This window comes from Aythya marila (genome assembly GCF_965140915.1).
Source record: "Aythya marila genome assembly, chromosome: Z".
Lineage (NCBI taxonomy): Eukaryota > Metazoa > Chordata > Aves > Anseriformes > Anatidae > Aythya > Aythya marila.
In genome coordinates, this window is record NC_139080.1 from 46,909,926 (window position 1) to 46,930,336 (window position 20,411).

The following is a 20,411-nucleotide window of genomic DNA, read 5'->3' on the forward strand; positions in this document are numbered from 1 at the left end:
GTCCTTCCTGAACTGATCCTGAGTGGGCTTCCCACAGGCAGCAGATCTTCAAGAATTGTTCCAGATATGGGTATGTACCACAGAATCCATTCATCAGGAACAAACTTCTCCAGCACGGGTCCCCCACAGGAAGCAGCTCCTGCCAGATCACCAGCTCTTGCATGGTCCACTCTCCATAGGCTAGAAGTCTGACCTGAAGTCTCCTCCAGCAGGGGTTCTCCACTGGCCATGGCCTCCTTCAGGTCATATCTGCATGCTGCACCATGGGTTCCTCCACAGGCTGCATTATGGAGATCTGCTCTGCTGTGGTACACCATGGGCAGCAAGGGAAAAGCCTAGTCCACCAGGGGCCTCTCCACAGGTGGCAGCAGAACTTCTGCTCTGGCACCTGGAACACCTCCTGCTCAACTTCTGCAGTGACACTGGGTTCAAACCTGTTTCTCACTCCTCACTCTCCCAACTGCTGTGGTGCAGCAGTTTTTTTCCTTTCTTGAATCTGCTCTCAGAGATGTGAAAATGGCACAGTTTATTGATTGACCTCTGGGCAGAAGCTGGTCCCATATTGGAGGTGGCCAAAACTGGTGCTTATCTAACATGGGGCGGCTTTTGTACTATTCTCTCAGAGGTCTCCCCAGCAACCCCTGCTAACAAAGCCTTGCCATGTAAACCAAATACATCAGGTTTATTTGAATGTCTCTAAATAACCAGTACAGTTCTTATTGTCTGTCTTAATGCTGACATTAAAGTTAGATTGTGATATAAGACATAACATCTTAAGTGTATTTTCTTTACCTCTGAACTAATTTCTTTATTTCCTGTTGGGTAATAAATAAACAGAAGTCAGTGTTCCCAGCAACTCATTCTTAGAAAAGCTAATGTTTGCTCTTGTTCTCAGTTTACTAATTGTCAGAAAGTTGAGCTTTAAAATATCCTTGAACATAGTCTACACTTGGATCATAGCTTACAAACAACATACAAAGATGATTCAAAACAGTAACATATGCTCTTGAATATATAAACTAAATTATTTTCAAACTGAAATGTAGCTGTTTTGCCATAACTTTAAAATAGAATATTATTTTTAGGTATGTCATCAGTGAGATTTTATTTACCAATAATATATATCTTGCCAGATTTTAATAATATCCTTCCTAAAGGTATTTATTATTTATTAATTCTTAACATTAGTACTTTGATGTTAAGAACAAGAACCTCATAGGTGTGGTGGGAAAAAAAAATATAAACAAATAAAATAAAAAATGGAAATCTTATGTTAGTGACAGGAATAACTGAGCTCCTGGACATTTGGCTGATGAGACTGACTATTGAGATTGCTCAGTATTTTGAAGTTAATTCAAACTTGATTTAATCTTTTAATGTTCAGCGCAGTTACATTTATCTTTAATGTGACTTATGAACTCATTATAAAATAGACCACCAACACAGCACAAAGTTTAACGTGATGCATCTTGACAGTTTAAAATCTTTTTTTTAATTAGTTTTATTTTTACTTTTTTTTTTTGTCAGAATTTATATAAGCAAACAGATACTGTACGAACCTTCAGAAGAGATGTCTTTCACAGAGAAAATATGATAAGACTTTTGTCATTAGGAACAGAAAACATATTTACACTACTTAGAAGAAATTCTTCATTCATGTAGTAAAGATAACACTAAATACAAGATACTAGTTCCTTCAGTAAAAATGAAAAATCTCTGGATCTTGTATGGCAAATATTCAAGTGTAATAGCAAATGTCTAACAAACTTTAAGGGCATTTAACAAAAGAAAAAAATGTCCCATAATTGATCTGAAATTTTTAGTCTAAAACGACTGAAAATCTACGTTTAATTAGTAAATCAGAAAAAAAATGGAGATGACATTGTGCTGTCAGCATAATATAACTGATATATAACTGTAATATAACTGATAACTTAATAGCAAGGTTTCTTTTCCTTTACTAAAAAATTGGACCATATGATAGTTACATATTTTTCCACTTTCTCAGTGAATAATATAATATCAGATTCAGTGAAAAAAAAAATTTACAATAACTAGGATCTTAAATTTCTAGGAAAAGTATCAAACATTTTCTAAAACCTATTTTCTAAATATCAGACCCTGTCTTTCCAGCTGGAATATGCATTTATCTCTAATTCCTTACATAAAGACATTAAATGACACTCGTATCTTTGCATATCCTGTATTTCGCCTCTATGAGAAAATAGATTATTTTATTTTATTTTATTTTATTTTATTTTATTTTATTTTGTTTTGTTTTGTTTTGTTTTGTTTTGTTTTACTTAGAAACAAAAATAACTTTAAAAGATGTTTTTGGAATAGGCACAAATATATGTCCAAAGCTGTCTACGTTTAATGCTGGAAAATCACATGAAGATTTCAGATTGATTCAGGAAGAATCCCTTACATGAAAATTAGTAAAATCTTTACAAAATTTTGCCACAAAGAAAACTAAATGTAGTGAGTTATTTGAGATTAGCTATTTTACCTTTCCTCTCTCCTTAAAATAACAAATTTAAGTCTCTCCTGCCTCAGTATCCCCAAACACACTCACAAAGCATCATTTCAACTTTGTGGACAGGTAAGAAAATACGGTATTTTATTTATTTTATTTTATTAAAAAAGAAAAAAAATCAATCAACCAATAAAGCACACTCACCCTCTCTTCGATTGAGCCTTGCAAATCCAGGGCTGTGACTGCTAGACAGCTCTGATGAACTGCTGAATGATGACTGAGGCAAACCAGACACCAACTGATCATCACAATTATCTGTCAGTGAAAAATATCAAGTTTAGGTTAGTGAAGTGAACATAACCCTAGCACAAGATGTTTATTTCCTTTAAATTAAAATAATAGTAATAAAAGTAAATTAAAAACAAACAAACAAACAAAAAAAACCTAATTTTAAGACTTCTTAGAATGACAAACTGGAAAATCTTTTGCTTTGTTGATGTTATGCATTTGAAAAAGATGTGACACAAAATCATTAACACACAGTTATTAACATGAAAGTCCTAACACCAGGCAAAATGAAACCTTAGTTCTATGGAAAAACAAAACAAAACAAAACAAACAAACAAACAAACACTACACCTTAACTGTAGTTCACAATCAACGGTGCACAAAAAAAGCAAATGTTAATTGATACTTTGGATGTTAAATACCTCTCCAGCTCAATTACTGTCTAGGGCATGCATCCATTCTCCATTTAAATTTGCAAAATGTAAATTGAGAATCAATATATTTTATAATTTTATCTGAACGAAGACGAACTTTAAAACACTAGATATGTAAGCAATATACTGTGCTGGCATCTGTTGATTAGAAAATGTGGGGAAATTATGTAAATTATTAGTCTTTATGAAATGATTGTTTTCAGGACAAACATTCTCTGGATGTAACTGATAAGTGAAAACTCACAGGTGAGTTCTTCTACAAAGCCTTCTTTTTGTCTACCAGGTTCCCAGTGTCAAAATCACAAATGTGAATCTTTTCCTGACTCGGATAATTAAATGTTTCTGCTTATTAATTATCAATATTTCTAATTATCAGCAATCCTCTTACATAAATGTCTCCAGGGGATTATTATATATTATTGTCATTGTTGTTGTTGTTGTTATTATTATTATTATTATTGTTGTTATTGTTGTTGTTGTTGTTGTTGTTGTTGTTGTAATCACTTTCAAATACCTATCATTTTTCATGTTGTCTCATTTGGTTCTCTAAGCAAAACTGTTTCTAAGGAGACGATCTGATACTGTCCATAACCGCTTCAGTTACAAATCTTAAATCACACAGGTAACATCCAGTCTTCACAAAGAAGAGACCACATTACTTGGACTTGATAAGCTTATGTACATCAACCTTTTACCAAATTCAGTGTAACTGAATTGAAGGTTAAAGGAACAAGCAAAAACCAAGGAAAATAAGAATTTGCATTTATAAGTGTGTTTCCTCCTCTAGTCTTCCATAATACAAACTTTAGTGGTTTTATAACTACTCTTTAAAGTCTACACAAAAAATAAGTTTTAGCCTCATTATCCACAGATTACATTTATAGTCATAAAAGGCAAGGCAAGGCAAGGCAAGGCAAGGCAAGGCAAGGCAAGGCAAGGCAAGGCAAGGCAAGGCAAGGCAAGGCAAGGCAAGGAAAGGAAAGGAAAGGAAAGGAAAGGAAAGGAAAGGAAAGGAAAGGAAAGGAAAGGAAAGGAAAGGAAAGGAAAGGAAAGGAAAGGAAAGGAAAGGAAAGGAAAGGAAAGGAAAGGAAAGGAAAGGAAAGGAAAGGAAAGGAAATTTTTTTATCCACTGCAAAACAAAGTGTGTTAATCTGCAGACATACAAAATGTTAGTGTGTGTGGCAACTGAAGGAATGTAGCAACAGTTTCTTAATAACTAGTAGGAAGGAACAAGGTTGGGGAAGAGCTACAACAAGAGCTATAACAAGAAATGAGAAAACATTATCTCAGGGTAACCTTATGAGATTGAGTGTCAGATAAGACACATATTACTATAATCTACCAGGAATTATTTGTTTGTTTGTTTGTTTTGTTTTGTTTTGTTTTGTTTAATTCAAAGAGATGCTGTTCATATTGTTGTTTCATGTAGTTGTTAGCTGAAAGTTATTTAAATAACTTATTATAATTTGTTATTATAGAATAACTTATTATAACTTATCATTTATATAAAGTTATTTAAATAACTTTCAGGAATTGGACTTGATGATATTATGGTTCCCTTCCAACTTGTGATATTCTACAATTCTATGATTCTAAATTTGCATAATAAAAGCATCCTAAACTTTGGGAAAGATGATGAGATATTGGTGTTATAATATAGCAAAATTTAATCATTTTCTTTTAAGCTTATACATTTCAAGAATAGATTTAAATCTGAATTGGTCCAAACAGTATTTTAGTATTTTATTTTATTAACTGGATTCATGGAAAGAAATATCTGCATACTGTTATTGTAGTTATTTTTATTTATTAATGTGCATGTTATATATTCCAAAATAAACTCTACTCAGGTTTTCAGAAAGAATTTTGTTACTAGAAGTAAAAGTAAAAATAAATAAATAAATAAATAAAATAACATAAAATAAAATAATAAAATAATAAATAAATAAAATATTTAAAAATAGACTATACAACTGAAGCATTTATAACAGGCACAACTCATTTAAGATTAGACCAAAGTCACTGGTGTGTTACATTTATTATCATATGTTGAAGATCTTCACATTTATGTGGTATTTTTCATTAAATTCAAATATTTTATTGTCTTCAGGAATATCCCTTGATATAAGCAACTTAAGAAAAGAGGTAAAAAAAAAAAAAAAAAAGTGATTGCAGATTAGAATGGCATGATTCTGTCATAATAGACATATTAAAAAAAAAAAAGTGCATGCATAGTGTTTTTAGAAGCAGTAATCCCAGAAACATTTCCAAAGTTTATGTTACTTAAGCAATTATAAGCATGTACCACTTATATTTTATGATGATATTTAAGAATGAATTTTGAGTATGTGTTTATCTTTTTTTTTTGAGTATATGTTTATCTTTTAATATCCATGTGTCTGCAGATCGGTGTGTTTAACATATATTCAACAGATAACGCTATGTTTAGCAAGTATATTGAACATTCTGTTTGGTATAAATATAGAGTGGAGAAGGCTAGGAAGTTAGAGGGGGTGCAAACCATGCAGTAAAATTTGACTAAGTAAAATTTGACTTCAGTGATATATAAGATTTTTAGAACAGTTTTGAAAGGAAAGAATATTGAAGGTAATGGAGGTACATTGATAATTAGATAATGTGAAACAAAGGTGATCTAATGTAGATCGTGTTGAAGAAGTCTATGTTTATTTATGACAGGCAATTTTTAGATTGAACATCAGAAGATGATTTTATCTATCTATCTATAGGAAAATGCTAGTCATTCTGGAGTAGCTGGGGAAAGGAGCTACTTTTCTTATATGATATAAGGAAACCAGCTATCAGGAAAATGATAACAGGAGATACGAAGTAAGCGGGAATTAAACTGCAGGGAATTAAGATAGGAATTCTTCAAGTATTAAGAATTACAAATCCAAGCCACAAAGATATAGATATAAGCCATTAATTGTAGGCCAGAAATAATAGATATCATCTCGTCCACAGTCCTCAGTAACTTGGACAGAGAAGAAAGAGACAGAGACAGAGTAGAAAATAAATTATGAATTTGTACCCTGAGGATCAGGAGAAAGGAAAAAAAAATCTTTCATAAAGAAAGGAAAAAAAAGTTGATTAAAAAAAAGAAAAAGTTTACATTACATGTCCACAAGGATATATAAATACAGTAATGGGACAGAAAGCAAAATTAAACATTGCTGATTACCTGTTCTCAGACGGATATTGTAAGTCTATTGATCTAACAATACTATAAAACAATTAAATGTACTGATAAAGTACTAAATGTACTGTCTTATCATGTAAAATGGAAAATCTATAATATATTAAAAAAAAAAAAATATTTTAATGCAAATCAACAGCTTACATCTACAATTATTTAAACTTCGAAAATGCATTAGAATTATTGTCCATTGTAGGACACTAGATGGACATATGTATAAACAGCCTGACCAGTTCCTGCTGTATACAGATGGTTTTATCATATTTATATGTATATAACACAAATAAAGAATCAACTAATCAGGCTACTTATGTGGAACAATGAATAACCCAGGTAATATGCAAGGATCATTCTTTTCCACTTATTCCTTGAGAACAATATGACAAATCTATGATGATATCTATCAAAGAAAGACAGAAAAATACTACAGTCCCTAAATGTTGTAATAGAGCTAAAATAACATAAAAATAACACTCCAAATGAATCTTCATACAGAACCACATATTTAAATTCATTAAAAAAATAATAAGACCTTTGAGACATAATTTATTTTTCAATGTACTTACAAAATTAACATTGCAGTCTGACAACTCAAGGAGAAAAAAATGTAGTTTAGGAGAAACCGTGCTTACCCTACTGAGTTCTGACTTCATTAACTAAGTTACCAACTTTTTTTTTTTATGCATAAGTCAATGTTAAGTAGAACAACAACAACAAAAAAAAAAAGTATGAGCTTCTAATCTTTTGTTTACTCAAGGATAGAAAATAGGAAGACAGTTTTAGGTTGAGTATGACAAAATCTTAATCTCTGAGCAAACAGTGCAACCTCAATGGTACAGGAGATAGCATAACTATGTACTCTTTTTCCTTAAAGTATATACTGGCTGGCAGAATTAGTTTGTTTTTGTCTTGTCCCTAGTTCCTTCAGTCTTTCTTCCCTCTAAGTATGAGCAGTCTTTCTGTGCTGATGGAGAGGAAATCCCTTGCTGGACACTGATCTACTTAGCACAGTCTTCTCACATTTCCATACATAGTTGCATATATCATTTCAAAATCAATAGAATTGTACTCTGATCTATACCATACATTTCTGTCCTACTTAAAGATGTGTGATTCATTGTTAAAGAAAACATATTGAATGATCTCTCATATTGAATGAATATTACATGGTGTCTAGAAAAAACACTTATTTTCATTATTTCTTAATCAGTTTATCCAGTATTAAAATAAAGTTGATTTTGTCATTCCAGTGAATGCTCCTGCCCTATTAATTTTCTCTTCAAGTGAGTGCCTAGCTTTAATAACTATGTATTTCTTGCTATTATATCAACAACTTAATGTGATGGCAGGGGTTGACAGTGAGAAAAGGATTTTTTTTTTTTCCTGACTGGCACTATCAAGTACAGAGATATTCAGATGAGGTTCTGAAACAAAAGGACTAGTAAGGTTGTACCACATGGTCAAAAAACAATCGCTGCAAAGTGCAATTACACTTGCTGTTGTCATACATATCATAAAATATTAACTTACATAAGCCAACTTTACAAGAAACACTGCTGAGTCATGAACATTGGAAATGTTCTTGGTGAAATCAACTGGTGAATGGAGTGAAATCCATCTGGAGACTGGTCATGAGTGGTGTTCCCCAGGGGTTGGTGCTGGGGTGCCATCCTCTTTAATGTCCTTATTGATGATTTAGATGGTGGAATTGAGTGCACCCTAAGTAAGTTTGCAGATGATACCAAGCTGTGGGGAAGTGTTGATCTGCTGGAGGGTAGAAAGGTCTTGGACAGAATGGGTCATTGGCCAAAGGCCAATGGGATGAAGTTCAACAATACCAGGTCCTGCACTTTGGTCACAACACCCTACACAAGGCTTAGGGCAGAGTGGCTTGGAATCTGTGCAGAGGAAAAGGATTTGGGGGGCTGGTTGATGCTTGCCTAAACATCAGCCAGCAGTGTGCCCAGGTGGCCAAGAAGACCAACGGCATCTTGGATAGCACCAGGAATAATGTAGCCAGCAGGATCAAGAAGGTGTTTGTATTCTGCTCTGTTGAAGCCACACCTTGAGTACTGTGATCAGTTTTGGGCCCCTCACTTTGGGAAGGACATTAAGGGCCTGATGCGTGTCCAGAGAAGGGCTATGAAGCTGGTGAAGGGCCTGAAATGTAAGTCTCCTGAGGAGTGGCTGAGAGAACTGGGATTATTTACTCTGGAGAAGTGAAAGCTCAGGGGAGACCTTACCATTCTCCATAACTACCTGAAAGGAAGTTGTGGGAAGCTGGGTGTCAGCCTCTTCTCACAGATAACCAGTAACAGGACTAGAGGGAATAGCCTCAAGTTGTGCATGGGGAGGTTTAGGGTGGAAATTAGAAGAAATTTATTTCATGAAAGAGTAGTCAGGCATTGAAACGGGTAGCCCAGGGAGGTGGTGGTGTCACCGTCCCTGGGGTTGTTTAAAGAAAAGTTTGATGTGGTGCATAGGGACATTTTTTAGTGGGTGACATTGGTAGAAGGGTGATGGCTGGACTGGATGACCTTGGAGGTCTTTTCTAACCTTAAAAATTCTCTGAAGTGGACAGAGGACAGGACAGAGATGATGTTACCTGTACCACAAACCACTTGCATAATCAGAAACCTGAGATGAAATCTGTAAAAAAAAAAAGAGCTGCTGAGAGGTTTTTTTGATAGCTCATTATCAATGCAAAATAAATGAAGTCAATAAAGTGTCCAAAGTTCCATGACTCCACAGTATCTGCTTCTAACTATTGTAAAATATAATTAAGCTAGAAAGAATAGACAGAATCACAGAATCATGGAGTCACAGAAGGGTTTGGGTTGCTGGGGACCTTGAAATTCTATTTAGACCAACGTTCCTACCAAGGACAGGGACATCTTGTAAATTTGTGACTCCATTTTAGTGAGGATTAAAATGGAAATATTATTCTGTATGGGTTCCTTCTGGACAGTGTAAATGGAATCTATCAGTCTAACAAAGAAAACACCAATTGCCACTAGAAGTCTTAAACAAACAGACAAACAAACAAAAAAAGACACTTTCCTAACTTTCTTAATTGTCGTGACTGTCAATATCATTTATTGAAACAACCAATCTGCTTATAAAAAATGTCCATGAAGAAAGTGTCTAAAGTGCTACTGTTGTGTTTGTTGGTTTTACCCTGATGGGCAGCTGACCCACACCACAACAACTTTCTCACTCCCTCAAGGAAAAAAGGGGGAGAAAATATGATAGGAAGGGCACAAGGGTTGACATAAGGACAGGGAAATAATTTAATAATTATAGTCGTGGGCAAAATAGACTTGACATAGGGAAAGTAATATAGTTTATTGTCTACCACTAGAAGACTAGAACAGTGAGGAGTAAAAACAAACTAAAATCACCTTCTCCCCAGTCTACAGTATTCTAACTACTCTACCCAACTGTCACTGGGGAATGGGGGATAGGTGCTGTGGTCAGTCTCTAATGCTTCATCTCTAACGCTCCTTTATGGTCACTCTCTTCCCTTGCTGCAATATGTGGTCCCTTCCATGATATACTGTCCTTCCCAAACAGACAACAGCTCTTCAGGAACTGCTTTCTTCATCACTTATCATCTTCTGACCATCAGTGGGTCCTTTTGGAGCCAGCTGGAACTGGCTCTTATCTAACATGGGGCAGCTTCCGGATTTTTCTCTCAGAAGCCAATTCTGCAGCTCCACTGCTATCAAACCCTTGCCATGTAAACATAATACAATTAGAGAAACAGGGTAATTACAAAGAAGCTTTCTATCATTTGGGAATGCATTGTTTGTAAGAGATATGAACTTAGCACATAGTACCTGAAGATACAATACTGAACATCCTCTCCCAAAAGGTGTGTGCAGTATGTTCTGTATTTCTGTATTTTCTACCTTTTTTTTTTTTTTTTTTCTATTAATATGTATATAAATTAACTATGAACTGACTCAGAACAACAACAGATCATTTTCCTTATCACCTTTAGGCAGATGCATTCATATCTGCATTCTTATCTGCAACTAAACATACTTGAGTGCTCTATAAATTCACATCTGTAATTACCCATGGACATCAATAATAAAACCATGTAAAAACTGAGCATGAAATAGAGGCCAAAGAGAGCACTTCAGTGTGAAGAACATTAATAAGATATAAACATGTGGTAGGCATTTCTTATAGAATAAATTTTAAAAATCATGTTTTATTATAAAGAAATAGAAAAAAAAAATCTTGAAGTCTTTTATATATATATATATATATTTGATTATTTATTTATATATATATGCAAGTACAAAGTTAGGTGTATAATATCCAAAAGAATTCACTGTCATTACATAAGAAAATATCATAAGGTTTAAGGTTTAAAGTATAAAATTATTTCCTCATTTTTTTTCCTCTTTTCTTTTTCTTCCTTTTTCTTCCTTTCCTTTCCTTTCCTTTCCTTTCCTTTCCTTTCCTTTCCTTTCCTTTCCTTTCCTTTCCTTTCCTTTCCTTTCCTTTCCTTTCCTTTCCTTTCCTTTCCTTTCCTTTCCTTTCCTTTCCTTTCCTTTCCTTTCCTTTCCTTTCCTTTCCTTTCCTTTCCTTTCCTTTCCTTTCCTTTCCTTGCCTTGCCTTGCCTTGCCTTGCCTTGCCTTGCCTTGCCTTGCCTTGCCTTGCCTTGCCTTGCCTTGCCTTGCCTTCCCCCTCTCCTCTCCTCTCCTCTCCTCTCCTCTCCTCTCCTCTCCTCTCCTCTCCTCTCCTCTCCTCTCCTCTCCTCTCCTCTCCTCTCCTCTCCTCTCCTCTCCTCTCCTCTCCTCTCCTCTCCTCTCCTCTCCTCTCCTCTCCTCTCCTCTCCTCTCCTCTCCTCTCCTCTCCTCTCCTCTCCTCTCCTCTCCTCTCCTCTCCTCTCCTCTCCTCTCCTCTCCTCTCCTCTCCAAGATGGTAAATACACAGATTTAAATTAATATCTCTCCTAGAGGAAGGACCATGTTTGTTATAATCTAGCTGCATATTATGAAAGTGTAAAATTTTCTAAGTAAACAAATGATGTCTTTCTTTTCTTCAAATATTGGGCCAGACAGGGTTATTTACTTTTAAATTTCTTTATAAAGCCTAGAAAAAACAGCTATGGAAATCTTTGTTCTGTCCATGTCAACATTCTAAATTTTGAACAGCAGTATTATATGTCAGTATGCTGGAAATTTAATTTTACCGTAACAGGGAGAAAGTCAGAAAGCCAGACATCTCAAGTGTAGTTAAAAAAAGAAAAAAAATATTCTCAAAGCTACACAAATACAGAATGAGTTTAACCACTGAGAAAAACATCACTTACTATTTTAAAGAAAGTTTCTTTTTAGTCTGAACCTTGTAGATATGTTAGAAATAACCCTTCCTCTCCTTCATGTCAAACTCCACTTTCTAATGCAGATGATCTTATAGTCTATGATCTGGTATATTATTTCTTCTTTTAGTGATATCTAAGTTATGGAAAAAAGTTACAATGAATTTTGAGAAGAAATTTCATAGAGTCTTAGTATTATAGTGTGGTTTATGTTGAACAGATCTTTAAGATTATCTAGTTGTCCCCTGCCCCCTCATGCCCATCCCCTGCACACCACCACCACCATGGGCAGGGACACTTTCCACTAGACTAGGTTTCTCAAAGACCCATCCAACTTGGCCTTGAACATTTCCAGGGATGGGGCATCCACAAATTCTTTGGGCAACCTCTTCCAGTGTGTCTCACCACCCTCTGAGTAAAGACTTTCTTCCTTATATTTAATATCTATCTATCTATCTATATGTAAATATATATATATATATTAAAGTAACCCCCCTTATCCTATCACTACAAACCATGATAAAAAGTCCCTCTTCATATTTCCTGTAGGCTTTATTTAGGTATTTGAAGGCTGCTAAAAGGTCCCTCCAGAGCCTTCTCTTCTCCAGGTTGAACAACCACAGTCACTCATTCTTCCTTCATAGGAGGGGTGCTCCAGCTCTCTGATCATCCTCATGACCCTCCTCTGTACTTTCTCTAACAGGTCCATGTCCTTTTTGTACTAGCAAACTCAGAGCTGAACACAGTACTCTAGGTGGGGTCTCATGAGATCACAATAGAAGGTGAAAATCACCTTCTTTGACCTGCTGCTCTTCGATGCAGCCCAGGATATGGTTGGCTTTCTGGGTTGCAAGCACACATTGCCAGCTCACTGATGCTTATCAACCAACAGCCCCAAGTCCTTCTGCTTAGAGCTGCTCTGAGTCAGTTCTCCACACACCCTGCATTTGTGCTTGGGATTGCACTGGCCCAGGTGCAGGATTTACACTTAGCCTTGTTGAACTTCATGAGGCTTGCACAGACAAGCCTCTCAAGCCTGTCCAGATCCCTCTGGATGGCATCCTTTCCCTCCGGCAAGTTGATGACACCAAGTAGCTTGATGAGTGGATTTAAGTTGGTTTTCATGTTCCAAATATTTTTAAACAGACTTTTGTTTTAGGTTCATATAAAAAGGTTTTGGTAATGGAAAATATTTTAGTAGTTTAACACCAATAAATAACCATGAATGACCATGCTAGTATCTCACTCCCCTAATTGACAGAACAGGGGGAGAAAATACAGTGGGGAAAACCTACATCATCACTCTTTTCCCTTAATCTAGCATGGGCTCTATCCCATGGGATGCAGTCCTTCCTGAATTAATCCTACATGGGCTTCTCCACAAGATGCAGCATAGATACCTAATCCATCATTGTATGCTATGGGTTGCAGAGGGACAGCCTTCTCCATCATAGTCATCTCCATAGACCACTGGGGAACTTCTTCTCTGGTGCCAGGGCCACTTCCTTTCCCTTCTTCACTGACATTGGTGTCTGCAGGGCTGTTTCTCTCACATTTTCTCACTCCTTTCTCTCCCAGCTACTACCGTACTGTTCTTTTACCATTTCTTAAATGTGGTATCATGAAGGCACAACCAGAATCACTGATGAGCTCAGCTTTGTACAGAAGTAGATCCCTTCTTAAGTCACCTGGAACTGGCTATTACCTAATGTGGGGCAGATTCTGGACTCTCCTCTCAGACCACCCCTGCAGCACTCCTGCTACCAAAACATTTAAAGGAGGCTATAACAATCAACACAGTGAGTATTTGTCACCCACTACTATTTACCAGTAATTTACCTGGTTACTATGACAGACTGCAGTTTAAGAAACACATAGAATCTTACAGTATTCTGATCTGAAAAAGCATTTTGCACTTTTATTTATTTATTTATTTATTTATTTTATATGCCTGTGTATATATATATATATATATATATATATATATATATATATATATATTTATTATTATTTCTGGCTGAAACTGTCCACAATTACAAGTGTAGTTTTAACATAGTCACATAAGTGGGGTTCCAAAGGAATGTTCCAAATAGAATTTCACAGTCCTTAGGAATTCCTTCTTCATCAACTTTTTTTTTTTTTTTTTTTTTTTTCCTGCACATAGCTCTATACTAACAAATGACAGGGATGAAATACAAGGGTCATAGGTACATTCCAATGTTCTCCTAAGGCTGGGTCTCCCAGGTTTAAGATTATTTTGTGTTAGAGTCCAAATAGAATACCTGAGAAAAGGAGGCATAAACAATTTTAGATGTTATCCAAATGTTCTATATTAATTAAAATATTATCTGTAATGTATATAATTAAATATATATAGAATCAGTAAATGATATTACCTTTGCTACTGTAAAATGGTACAGGTATGAAAGATAAATCTCCCCCAAATATATACATATATATTTATCTCCTTTTAAGGTGTTAAACCACTTAACCAGACATATGCATATAGCTATCAAAGTGAACGTGAATTCAAACATCATATTCAGTGTTTCCTAAGGAAGTCATAGTGATCTATTATGATATCAATTCATTGACACTAGCCCACCAGCAGATTTTTAAATCAAGTTTTTCGTTCCTGAGTGTTCTAGTATGCACAACCACACACTGAAACATGACATAATTTAATTCCACTCAACATACATTTTCAGCACCTTCGTCAGTACCTTAGAAACAAATCCACTGAGATATTGTCAAAATATATTAGATACATCAAAACAAGAACTGTCCCCTTCATTATCTCCATCCCACATATACACTTTACTAGAGGTGTGTGTTAGATCAGGGAATTCTTTCTGAAAATTTCTCAATTTATCCATATATCAAATATCTACTAAGAATACAATACATTGCTCCAAGAAAAACTGTAATGTGAAATTTGTAACTAGAAGCTGCACAATCTTTGTCATTTTAGATTTGATTTTTTTTTTTCCTTTCTGCAGATATGACACAAGATGGTGGGAAAAAAAAAAAAAAAAAAAAAAAAAGCTAATTTTCTACTGTAGTATCATAAGTTCCTAAGTATAACAGAACTTAATTTCAGCAAACATATGAATCATTCTCTTACCCAGAGTTCAAAATTTAGGTCAGTCTAATTGGATATTTAAATATCTAGGAAGCTAGCAAATAGATGCAGACATTTTATAAAGGATTCAATAAATAAAAACCCTTCATTGCAGATAGTGCAAAAATATACATATTGGTCCTTATATATAATCACTTTTTACCCAGTCTCTGTCTCTTTTTTTTTTTTTTTAACTTTGTGGAAGGAAGGAAGGAAGGAAGGAAGGAAGGAAGGAAGGAAGGAAGGAAGGAAGGAAGGAAGGAAGGAAGGAAGGAAGGAAGGAAGGAAGGAAGGAAGGAAGGAAGGAAGGAAGGAAAATCCAAACAAAGATTTCATAGCTGACTCATGTCTCATTTAGTCAATTCTGTACTTCATTTTACTTAATTATTTATTTTTGATACAATGGTCAGAATAACATTTTTCACAGAGTATACCATGAGTAAAATTCTGCCTTTTTCCTTTTCCTTTGACACATTTATCATTGTCATACAAACCTTTCAAAAATACATTAAGAAATGAGACTACAATGAAACTACTTATATTTATTTTTTTGTCAGCTGGGACAAATGTATAATTCTATTTTGTTACGGAACTCTGTATCTGAATCCTCCAAACAAAGCAAAACTAAAAGACTTGTGCATGGAAAAGAGATAGAGACCAGTTATATTCAAACTATTCAACATGTTATCAATGAATGAATAGTCATCTCATTTCTTCTAAAGTTTTTATTTAATATTTGTTTAGGTAAAACTCCCATTGATTTCCCTAGGAGCTCTGGTTGAATAAAGACATTGAAATTTATTGTTGTTTTTAATTGTTTTATTTATTATTAAAATTATGGAGATTATTCTGGGAGTTATTGAAAAACACCTGAAGGACAAAGCAGTTACTGGTCAGAGCTAGCATGGGATCACTAGGGAATGGTCATATCTAACAAACTTGATTTCCTTCTAAAACAAGATCACCCCGTTAATTGACTAAAAGAAGTTAGTCGATGACATTGTTCTGGACTTCAGTAAAGCTTCCAATACTGTCTCTCACAGTATCCTTCCAGACAAAATGACCAGAATACAGTTAGATGAAAGCATAATAAGGTGGGTGAACCATTAGCTAATTAGTTAGGCTCAGATGTTTCTTGTAAGTAGGGTTACAACAGGCTGTCGACCTGTCACTAGTAGGGTTCCACAGATATCTGGTTTAGGACCAGTCCTCTTTAGTGTTTTCATAAAAAAAAATTTGGATGAAGGACTTGAATGTTTTTTTGAGCAAGCTCATGCATGATACCAAATTGGGTGGAGCTGTTGGTCAGAGGTCAGTCATCAAAGGTGGTGAGGCCTTGCAGAGGTATCTTGACAAATTAGACAGCTGGGCAATCACCAACAGCATGAAGTTTAACAAGAGCAAGTGCCAGATTCTGCACCTGGGAAGGGGCAACTGCAGTTAAATGTATAGACTGGAGGACAAGATGCTGGAGATCAGCCCCTACACAAAGCTATTTAGGGGTTTTGATCAACAGCAAGCTGAACACGAGCCAATAGAGTTCATTGGTAGCCAGGAGGGCCAACCACATCATGGGGTGCATTGTCAGCCAATCAAAGGAAGCGATTGTCCTGCTGATGTGGCCTCACCTTGAGTACTGTGTGCAGTTTTGGGTGCCACAGTATAAGAAAGATATAAAGCTTTTAAAGGTTGTCCAAATGAGGACAATAAAGATGGCAAATGGTCTAGAGGGGAAGATGTATGAGAAGCAGCTAAAATCACTTGGATAGTTCAGCGTGGAAAAGAGGAGGCTGAGGTATGTCCTCATTGCAGTCTACAACTTCTTCATGAGGAAGAAGTGTAGAGTCAAATGTTGATCCCTTCTCTGGTGACGAGTAATAGGACCTGAGGGAACAGATTGAAGCTGTGACAGGGAAGGGTTGGGCTGGATATCAGGAAAAAGTTTTTCACCAAGAAGTTGTTCAGGCACTGGAACAGGCTCCCCATGGCACACAGCCTGCAGGAGTTCAAGAAGCATTTGAACAATGTTCTCAGATACCTCCAATTTATTTATTTATTGGAGGGTGGTCCTTTGGGCACCCAGAAGTTGGAATTGATGATCCTTGTGAGTCCCTTACAACTTGGATATTCTATGATAGATATATGATAGATATAATAACAAAATCCTATGTGCCAAATAGTCTTTTTTTTTTTTTTTTTTTTTTTTCTTAATAACAAGGTAAAACAAAACAAAACAAATGGTATTAAAGTTACACTATTATTACAAAACTATTTCAAACTAGACAGGTGCATAGGTAGTGGTGTTCGAGAAATAACACTTAGAGACACAGTTTGTTGCGTTGGAGTATAAAAGGTTTTCCGATCTTCTCTAGTAAGAGCCTATAACTGTCATTATATGCTGGTCGGTAAAAAAAAAAAAAAAAAAAAAAAAGTTTTCAAATAAAAACAACAAGATACTTTTATCTGTTTTATCACTGTTATCTAGACTCACAGTCATAACTAGTGATAAGACAAATTCTACACTGCAAAGTGTCTTATACTAGAAAACTAACATTCCATGAATTATTTTTTTTCTTCTATCTTTTGCATGAATTCTTTACTACTATATTCTCTCCACATACTATAAAGGGACTTAACTACCTCAGAGGCAGACATCCAGGTTTCAGGTCTTTAATTTTAGACAGATATATATATATATATTTTTCCCTCTCTAGAAACCATTTGAGTTCATCACATTGTCCAAGAGTAAGACCAATTTGTTAATTTATAAAGCAGTAAAAAATCAGGAAAAATTTACATTCTGCATCTCCTTCTAGTTACTTTTCAATGAAAATATCTTCCAGATTCTAATTAGTATTTTCTTATTATTGCTGTATAATTTTAAACATCATATGCCCTCCCCATAATTTGTAATATTGGGAAAAGAAATGTCCCCTGTCCTCTCTTCAAAACTTTCAGATGATTACAGAATATCTATGTTGAGTATATCCAATCTAATATAGCAGAACATAAAGCACAGTGCTGCAGGTGAATTAACCAGAGTCTTCCTATATGGAGGGTGCCTTCTTCTTGGTGCCTGCTTGCAGCACTTTTTTTATATTGCACATCACTCTCTGAAAATTTTACTTTCACTATCTTGTTCAAAATCTCTGCCCCAGACCTGGAACAACCACCTCTTCTATTTGCTGTACTAGTAAGGTTCTTTATTAGTTTACACATCATATAAATCATGATATTTTTTCCCTCTTGTTTAACTACATTTTTCATGACAATTTTGTTTGCTTGTTTTGTTTTGCTTAGAACATGTTAAGCAGACACAGCTGGGAATTAGTGGAGGACAAACTTTAAATATACTGGGCAAAAAAAAAGATCTTTATAAAATCACATTTTTAAGAACAATTATGTTTTGGGAAAAATTTCTATTTGAATTTAAAATTAGGCACATCAAACCCTTAAAAGAGCAAGATCTACTTCAGTTAACATCTGAATAAAGAATGATATTAAGTAATAAAAATAAATTCAAATATTTCATCATGATGTTTCTAATCTAAATTTCCCTCAAGACCACATACGTAATTATGTTAATTACTAAAAGTTTGTTATAGAAGCAAATAGGTACTCTACCAACAAGGAATAAGCAGTAACTTATTTTGAACACTATCAAGGAAGAAGATATAATTAATAAAAAAGTAACTAGACCTAACACATAAATTTCCTAAAAATGTTTTATTTGTTTATATGTTTGTTATATCAATCTTTTGTGATTTAAAACCTTAGACATAGGTGTTTTGTATGTCTGTTTTTGAATAGTCTGTTGAGAAGTATGTTTAAGTATTTTTTCTGTAGGTACTAATTTTAATCTGTTCAAAATGTAAAACGTTTTCAAGTTTTCAATCACTTTTAAAAATTATTTAATTGAAAATATGCCATAAGTAGTACATAAACAAATTTTTTTTCTTCTATGCCATATCATATTTTGCTTACTAAAAATTGCATAGAAATTTGTAATAAATACTGGTGAATCTGAAAAGAAAATCAAAACAAGACACCGAATATCTTCATTTCACAGTTTTAATTGAAGACTGGTGGTATAGGCTTCGACTGATGGAGGGAGACCTATAGAGTATTCCTTTGACAAATATTAATCTGTAATGTTATACTGCTACATTCATAAAACAAACACAATAGATCATTAAGCATTAATAAGTACATAAATGTAAACCATCACAAAGATAAAAGTTCTAGTAACCAAAATCACTTATACATTAACATTCCATCGTTTTTTACAAAAATGAATCAAAACAGAGCCATTTTTATAATCACAACATATATATATATATATTATAAATTCTATTTTTAAGGCATATTGAAGCAGCTTTTGTCATGACAGGAAAGTAATAAATGGTATTGCATGGAAACATACATTTCTTTTTCATTTTTAACATAGAAATCATGCACAGGCCTAGCCTGTAAAAATTTAAGTTGCAAGTTACACACACTGTAAAAATATTTTACAATAAAGAACTATCAAATATATCTGCCTTTTTTTTTTTTTTACTTATATTTAACAGAGAAAAGAAAAAAGAAAAGGGAAAATAAAATACTACTAATAAAAAGGTAATAGAAATTAAAAAGAACATAAAAAAGGGCAGGGCAGGCAGGGCAGGGCAGGGCAGGGCAGGGCAGGGCAGGGCAGGGCAGGGCAGGGCAGGGCAGGGCAGGGCAGGGCAGGGCAGGGAAGGGAAGGGAAGGGAAGGGAAGGGAAGGGAAGGGAAGGGAAGGGAAGGGAAGGGAAGGGAAGGGAAGGGAAGGGAAGGGAAGGGAAGGGAAGGGAAGGGAAGGGAAGGGAAGGGAAGGGAAGGGAAGGGAAGGGAAGGGAAGGGAAGGGAAGGGAAGGGAAAGGAAGGCAAAAGTGCAAGCAATTGTACAAAAATACCAAAGCACAAAATTATCACTATTGTTTTACTTTCCTTTCCTCTTTATGACATAACTGAAAACTGAGAAGCAAGAGAAAAAAAAATCACTTTACACTACAGAACCTCTTAAAGAAGTCAATGTATACTTCTGGAGTCACTTACAGACATGACTAGTTTTAAAAGTTAGTATTTCTTTATGTTGTTGATGTCCCATCATTGGACCTGTTTAAGTCCAGGTTGGATGGGGCTTTGAGAAACCCAATCTAGTGGAAGATTTCCCTGCTCATGGGAAAACCCCAAATATTCAGTGGTTCTGTGATTCTATTATATAAACTAGAAAGCTGTCTAGTGTGTTCCAGGACATTTGAGCCCTTTGAATGGTCTCACTGCTCCACCCTCTGCTATAATCAGAAATGTTGTTAGCAACTAAAAAAGAACAAACACAAAAAAAGTACTGAGAAACTTTCCCACAAAAGAGAACTCTAACCTTTTAATATATTTCACAATAAACTTGCAAGCTTGCAAGTAGCACCAAAGTGAAGGTTCATTTCTGGAGGAAAAGACAGCCAATATTCAAAACATGGAATATTTCTCCGGCATCCAAGAGTTCTTTTTATTTCTTTA

At 34.9% G+C, this 20,411-nt stretch overlaps 1 protein-coding gene across 1 annotated transcript in view; it reads right to left on the bottom strand.

The window, feature by feature from the left end:
• Positions 1–20,411, bottom strand: part of CNTNAP4 (contactin associated protein family member 4) — a gene marked incomplete at both ends in the record, with an annotated part of 216,329 nt that overhangs the window by 190,967 nt on the left and 4,951 nt on the right. The window contains one exon of the mRNA XM_082782767.1: positions 2,681–2,791. Coding sequence (XP_082638893.1) covers positions 2,681–2,791 — 111 coding nt within the window. The remainder of the gene's footprint in view (positions 1–2,680; positions 2,792–20,411) is intronic.